General features: G+C 33.4%; 1 protein-coding gene across 2 annotated transcripts; it reads right to left on the bottom strand.

Annotated features, from left to right (window-relative positions):
• Positions 1-407: 407 nt before the first annotated feature.
• Positions 408-3,983, bottom strand: LOC104807140 (developmental protein SEPALLATA 3-like). 2 transcript variants are annotated; one of them, XM_010532260.2, is made up of 8 exons: positions 3,521-3,983; positions 1,880-1,961; positions 1,683-1,750; positions 1,494-1,593; positions 1,343-1,384; positions 1,219-1,260; positions 965-1,089; positions 408-786 (listed from the first exon to the last, which is right to left on the bottom strand). In XM_010532260.2, the coding sequence occupies exons 1-8, from the start codon at positions 3,703-3,705 to the stop codon at positions 684-686; spliced, it is 747 nt and encodes a 248-aa protein (XP_010530562.1). In that variant the 5' UTR covers positions 3,706-3,983; the 3' UTR covers positions 408-683. The 2 variants fall into 2 exon arrangements, with proteins under 2 accessions (XP_010530562.1, XP_010530561.1); XM_010532259.2 differs by having other exon boundaries at positions 1,877-1,961; positions 3,521-3,982.
• Between the last annotated feature and the right edge of the window lie 3,795 nt (positions 3,984-7,778).

The following is a 7,778-nucleotide window of genomic DNA, read 5'->3' as shown; positions in this document are numbered from 1 at the left end:
AAATTTGAAAGAAACCGTGTTTGTAGGTGGTAACCTTATATAAATATTGAAATTTAAAGTTTTGACATATATATATATATATATATATATAATTTTGAAACAATATTAGTTTATTACTATATTCCACCATATACAAACATACAAAAAGACAAATAAAACATGGCAGAGTAATTTAGGATGTCAAAAGAGTCGATTCAGACTGATTCGTGACGAGTCAGCTCATTTTGGATTCGGTTTGCCAATTCATTTTCAAACGAGTTAGAAAAACTTTGACTCAATTCGATTTACAAATTTTCTAAATTAAATAAGTAGTCTCGTGAATCAAAAATAAAACAACGATAATATAGTATTAAACATGGAATGTATAATAGTTTTACCCCTAATTAATGTTATTGATCAAGTTCATGTAAGGGAAAAAAAAGATACAAAACAAAAATATAGTATTATTGTTGAGACATTAAACAACGAAGCAGAAAAAAAAAACAGCTTATGCATTACATTACACACACACACGCACACAAATATGGAAGCTCGAACACAAAACAGATATCGACCCACCAACAGGAGATTGGACCGATGTTTTTTTTAAAAGATTTTAAACCCCCAAGAAAATTAATTAAAAGTGTAACACTTTTAATTAAAAATGTTATAAACAATTAAAAAAGCCCTCATTTGACACAATTTCAATTGTTGTCATAAGGTAACCAACCAAGCATATAGTTATTCACGCTCGGCCCTGCACCTGCTGCTGCTGCTGCATTCATCACATCTTGCTGCTGTTGGTACCTACGTACATACCAAATTCAACCAAAGATTTTTTTTTTTTTAAATACAAAAGCTTTCACAATATTCATCTTTTATATAGTAATGCATCACCAATATATATGGCAAATATACATTAAACATGTTTTTGACATCATAAACTATGTCATGTTTGAGCATGAGAGAGAGCTATAAGGTTTACCCGATTTGGAGGATAGGCTCAGAATCCAAGGGGTGGAAGAAGGCGTCGTGCTGTGGTTGGCGGCCATAGCCGATTTCTTCGGGGTGAGGGTTAAGCTGCAATGGCATCTGATACCCTTCTGATAACTGCACGTACATATATACATACATACATATACCCGATGTTTATGATATGAGATTAATCATCGTCAAAACAGAATCTTTGAACAAGAATCTATGTGTATACTTGAGCATGGATTGATGAAAGAAACATACCCTTATCCTCAATGCTTTGTTCGTCTCGGTAAGCATTTGTTCCTGCTCGAGAGGAGATCATCGGTTAGTTGGAGCGAAATCGAAAGGGGTATAATTCTCTAATCCTTTTGTGTTGTTTTTTTACCTTACGTTGAAGTTCGTTGCGCTGGTCGAGCATGTACTGAGTCTGCATATATATATTCGGGTAGTGAATCAACGTATTCACAATCGTGGTTAGAGAGCTCGCAAAATCAAAATCTAATGGTTGTGCTTCAATAAAAACCAATCAAAAGTACCCTGAGAGCTCGAATCTGCTTCAAGGAAGAATCAAGCTGCCTCTCAAGTGCCTCAAGCTCCTTAGTGTTAAGAGGGCCAAGATCTTCTCCTAATAAGTTCCTATTTCATCCCCATTGCCGAAAAATATCATATATAAGAGTCGGTCCAATCCGAAAAGTCAGTCTCTGTGATGAGAAGTCATGAGTCACCTTTGGGTTCTCTGTAAGGCGTCGAAACGCTGCTTAAGCTTCAGGTACTCCTGCTGGCTGCTCAGCTCCTGAAAGCATCATACATTTGATCCAAAATTTAGATGAATCTATAGCACATTTATGGCTCTAAATAAACTCTTTTGAGGGATTTGATAAAGAAGGAGAAGAAGAAGAAGAAGAAGAAGAAGGTGTACAACTTCTAAGGCCTCTCTTGAAGGCACATTGGGCTCAGGGGCTCCATAGCTGCATTTCTGGTACCTCTCGAGGGTTTTGAGCATGCTGCAACAAATCAACTGATTAAGTCGCCATTCACAAGAACTTATTGGAGGATTAGGTTATTGAAGTTCATCAATGGTCAAGAGTTTGTGTATATCTCAATCACTCAAGTGATTAACCAATCCATCCCTTTTTTTAGCCTCCCAGTGAACTTTTGGAGAAGGAAAATCTAAGAGCCTTCCAAAGAACAGATATGAGAGTTAGAAAACCCAGATGCAAAAACAAAACAAAATAAAAATCAAGAAACATGGGTGATGAATCCGAACTTGACAAGTAGATATCCTCCGGGTATTAGATTGGTCTGGAGAAAAATTGTTTGACATATTGATGTCAATGTCAAACCAAAATGGAAAAGCTAGGGTTAGTGGTAGCTGTGGAAACACCAAACCCTAGTTCATCAGAAGAAGGAGAGAAGATTTTGGAGAGATCTCAGCGTCTGATGCCAGAAAAATTGACTGATTTGATTTGAGAGAGAGAAAGAGAGAGAGAGGGTTTATTCAAGAAACTGCAAATCCCTAATTTAATCAAGGGTGAAGAACAAGAACCGGACTGAATGAAAATCAAAAGGTGGAAGCTTTACAAGAGAAACCCTAATTTTACTTGAAGAGAATTTACAGAAATTCATCTCACCAGATTTGCTGGAAACTGAATCAATCTGATCACTCACCGTCCTTAAGAGAAACCCTAATTTTTACTTCAACGGAATTTACGGAAATCCTCCAACTCACCAGATTTGCTGGAGACTGAATCTGATGATCACTCACCATTCTCGAGTAACAAAGCAACATCCAAGACCGGAAGACCAAACCCAAAAACAAAAGATGGAAACTTTGCTTGGAGAATTTAAAAAAAAAAAACTTTTTTTCCCTCAAAGAAGACGAACACAGATGCTGCAACAAGCTTCTTCTAATTTATAGCAAAGCTCCAAATCAGCTTTCATTGAACCAGGAAGGATTAGAAAACAGATAACTTTCTAAACCTCAAGATAATTAAACAAATCTGGAAGCATTTCAGATTGTCAAACAAAAAAAAAAATGCAAAGCTGATCAGCATAGTGATCTTTTCTTCTTCTTCCTTTTTTTTTAATTGTTTTTATGAAGTTTATTAATTTGATCAAATTTTTTTATGAAATTGTTTTTCCAGTTGCAGATCTAACACAAACACACAAAAAAAACTGCTAAAAACGCCGAGACATTCACCAAAACGGCAATAAAAAACCCTCCCCAAACAGCTATACCAACAACAAAAAAAATGGATCAACTTTATTTTCCATCTCCCCAAAACACATTAACCCATGAACCCTAAATCAAGAAAAACAGAAACCCAGATCACCAAAAGGGAAGATTCTTTTTCAACAAAGTTTTTCTTCTTGTACTTTCAATTCTCAAAAATGGGGGTTTCCCCAATCCATCTCCTTTCTTTTTTTGTTCTCTCCCCTCTCACCTCTTTTTTTTTTATGGTTGCAGAGAGAACGTACGGTACACCACATCACATCCACACACGTCTTGCTGATACATGCACATGTATGCGTGTGTGTGTGTGTATATAATATATGTATATACCTTGAGCTGCTGCAAAACTCGTACAGCTTTCCTCTATTTGAGAAGATGATGAGAGCAACCTCTGCATCGCAGAGAACTGAGAGCTCATACGCTTTCTTCAACAGACCATTCCTTCTCTTCGCAAAGGTCACTTGCCTATTGATCTTGTTCTCTATCCTCTTCAACTCAACACGACCTCTTCCCATTTTTTTTTCTCTTCCTTCTGATTCTGAACTCACAACTTGTTTCTGAAGTAAAATGCCCTCCCTCTCTCTCTCTCTCTCTCTCTCTCTCTCTCTGTCTCTCTCTCTATAGGAACGTTTGCAATTCTATATATATAAGATTCCTTGTTTTGCAGCCACTCCTTTTCCCATTTCTCTTATTTTCCATGCGGAGTTTCTTTTGTGTTTTATCTTAATCTTTTTTTTTTCCTAAGTGTACATATGCATTTGTACATCACAGCCTCCTCAAGTACATTATATGTCAGCTTCATACTATAGAATCTTTCATAAATCTTGTTTTTCTTCTCTCTTTTATATACTCTCTCAGATACTATACCCTAATATGCATATATGTATACGACCCAATAATTGTGTACTGCAGGATATCTTGTGACTTCTGAAGATATTTACGTATATTTGTGTGTATATATCTGATACTCTTATATTGTTTTGAATATACAAAAAATGTGTGATTATTGTTGTGAATACGATTAGGAAACATAAATGCGTAGGATTGGTCTAATATTCGATTGGGACAGTTTTGTTTATACATAATTAGAAAGAGAAATATGGTTCCACACTCACCATCCACTGCACTACTTGTGGTTTTAGTTTCATTTGTGTTTTATTATATATGATGCTTTCCATTTATAGAAAGTTAGAGATTTTCTCGCCTTGCTAATTTGGCAGTCTTCATAAATTCCAAGGGAATCGTAAAACTCATATATATATGAATGAAACCCCTAATGTTTTTAGCATGGATATTAACATTTTAAAAGTACACCGCTTTTGTTAATGCGCCGTAGATAAGGATTTAACTAGTTTACCCTAAAATACGAAAATGTTATCCGTACGCAGCGACGAGAAAATGCGAGATCGGACGGCGGAGAAGCGACGATGAGATGTGATGGGAACCCGGAACAGAACGGTATGACAATGAATGAGGAAGGACACGTGTCGACACTGTGTTGGCTGGGAGAGGTCCGATAAAATCCACCTGACTTTTCTTTTTGTATTTTCTTTTTTTGAGTTTGGACAGTCATGTGACCTAACCTTAACTAGGTGAAGCCTCATACAATTTTTCTCAACTTACAAAAAACGCCCTTGTATTTTTTTTTATAAATATATTTAGTTATTGAAACATTTAATTGGACTATTGAATGTGAAATACCTCATAAATATAAATTTCTTCAACTTGTAATCTACCAACGTGGTTAATAGTAATTAAATAATTCTAATCGGGTGTATATCTTACATTGGTCCCACTGGGAATCACTAATCAATTAAAATTTAGTTATCATGAAATTATATATATATATATATATATATATATAGTTGGTGAAAACGATCCAAACTTCGGAAATAATATTGTTGATAATGTGTAACGTGTTTATATCGAGTTAATGCGAATGGCCAGATTAAGGGATACACGAAGTCGGTTCAATAAAAAAAAAAAAAAGGAAGTTGACCAACTCGTGTATATATGTATATGCATATACGGTTTGGTGAGACGGGAATTTTGGACATAACGCAAATAGCTAAAATGAACAATGTTTGGTTATAGCCTATATTTTTTTTTTGAATTTATTTTATTTTTTGTTACAAGGAATGATTCGTCCAATGTTTGATGATAATGTCTGACCATAATTCATAATAATGCTTCTGCTCGCACACGTAATTGCTTTTGACCGGTAAGAAAAGTCACATGCCTCGGAAGAAAAAATGTGGTACGTTACAATTTGGACAAAGACTAAAATTCATTGTTCTTTATGGTAAAAAAAAAAGGCTATACTTATTTTGTTTTTTTGAACAAGTTCAATATATAGATAACTATGTATATAACCTTTTTGAATGGGTTATTTCATAAATAAACATTGTACGACGGTGTTTTTTTTGGCGCGCGCGCGCGCACACACACACTATATATATATATATTTCTACCCTAATGGAAATTGTTTGTCTAATGAACCACACAGTTCCACGTAGGGGTAGGCGAACGGTCGGTTACGGGTTAATCGGTTACGGTTATTTTGGGTTCGATTATTTCGGGTTATTAAAACTCATAACCAAACGGTTAATTAATTTTATTCGGTTCGGTTCGGTTCGGTTTTGTCTATTTAAAACTATAATCAAATTATAACCAAATAAAGATTCGGTTCGGTTCAGTTTCTGTTCGATTATAATATTTAAAAAATCAATTCATTTATAATTAAAAATATTCAAATAAAATATAATATAAAATATTATCATAATTATTTTAACATATAAAATAATAATATCTAAATTTATATTTTAATATAAAATTATTAAATAAATAAATATCGTTTTTTTCTAATATTTATATCACACAAACTTTAAAAACAATAATAACAATGATAAAATGCGTTTAAAACATAATAAAACAATGATTAAATCAAGAATATAAACATTTATATATGTATATAAATATATATAAATGAAGATATATAAACGTTTCGGTTCAGTTCGGTTCGGGTTTGGTTAATTCGGTTTATAAAAATTTATAACCAAACAGTTAATAATTTTTAATCGGTTCGGGTTCGGTTATTTTGGGTTTTAAAAAATCATAACCAAACGGTTATTTAATTTTATTCGGTTCGGTTCGGTTCGGGTATATATCGGTCGGTTCGATTAATAACCGAAATACCCGAATCGAATGCCCACAGTGGAAGTTCCACCGATATTTTTTCTCAGCATAGCCCAACGATTATTTGTAATTTTTTTAGAGATTTTGTTATTTTTAAAGATATAAAGTATAAAGAAATTTCCCTAAACTAATAATATACAGAATTTAAAAAACACTTTTACGGACTAAATATTGATGAATTTTTTTAAAGATTGCCCGATCTCACACATATTATTTGGATCTTATTTTCTTATCATACAGTAATTCGATTGTTTAAGATGTTAAAAATTCTATTGAAAGAAAATTATGTTATATATTGATCATCGATAATATATATCAAGCATGGTTATATAATAAGGATATATATATATATAGCATGAATTTTAGAAAATAATTTGTGGGGAAAGGGCAAAGTGAACGAGTTGGGTTTGTGGGAATTGGAGAATAGAAGTGAAGTACGAAACTTGGTATTGGAAATGTGGTCTATATGGATCATAATATATCACACGACAATAGATACAGATGATGATGATGTTCATATTTATAAAGAGATCATACACACAAGAGAAAACAACCACATTGGACCGACTACCACACACATTTTAGGTAACAATATCTATGCTTTGCTCTCCCCTTCTCGGGTTTTTATAACTCCCCAGATAACTTTTTTTCTTCATTTTTACATATATATTATAAAATTGTATACAGATATTTTTTTTTATTAGATTAGAACTCTGTATTTATTTTTTTTAATATACAACGTCGCAATCCATATACGCAAAAAGTATTGTACATCGTTGTGACACTCTTACGTCTCCAAATCTCAATACAAAGTCAAATAGAAATTATACCATATATTTTTTTTTTAGATATCGATCTGGCTTCATGATTGAATGGGGAAATCATGGACCGGAGATAAATGAGGATATGATTTTTTGAGTTTTTATTTTATTTTATGGTCGAAATTATTAAAATTTAACATTGGTAGCTAAAGGTCGAACCCTAACGCCGAAAATGTTGGTGAAGAAGATATATATATATATATATATATATAAAATTTATATAGCTCGTGGAAAAAATAATGTATATGAATTTATACAATCAGGACAGAAACACCCTTCATCTTTTAAGCGAATGAATTTAGTTATCCACTGAAGAAAAAAAAAAGGTTAGTGAAACCACTTCATCAAATGGGTCCCACAACGAAATGGATATCGCACGCATGATCCAACGGTTATCTACGTTGGTCGATAAACGAAATCAACGGTCACGATGAATTCCTTGATAAAAAAAAAATGCTAATACACGTCGGATTAAAAGGAAGAATCTCGATGCTCGTTGGAAAGCGATTTTGTGTGGGACCACAACAAGTTGCGATAGACCAAAAATAAATGCCACGTGGGCTCCTACACGA

The sequence above is a fragment of the Tarenaya hassleriana genome, unplaced genomic scaffold (assembly GCF_000463585.1).
Source record: "Tarenaya hassleriana unplaced genomic scaffold, ASM46358v1 Cleome128, whole genome shotgun sequence".
NCBI lineage: Eukaryota > Viridiplantae > Streptophyta > Magnoliopsida > Brassicales > Cleomaceae > Tarenaya > Tarenaya hassleriana.
This window is presented reverse-complemented; position numbering and strand designations above follow the sequence as displayed.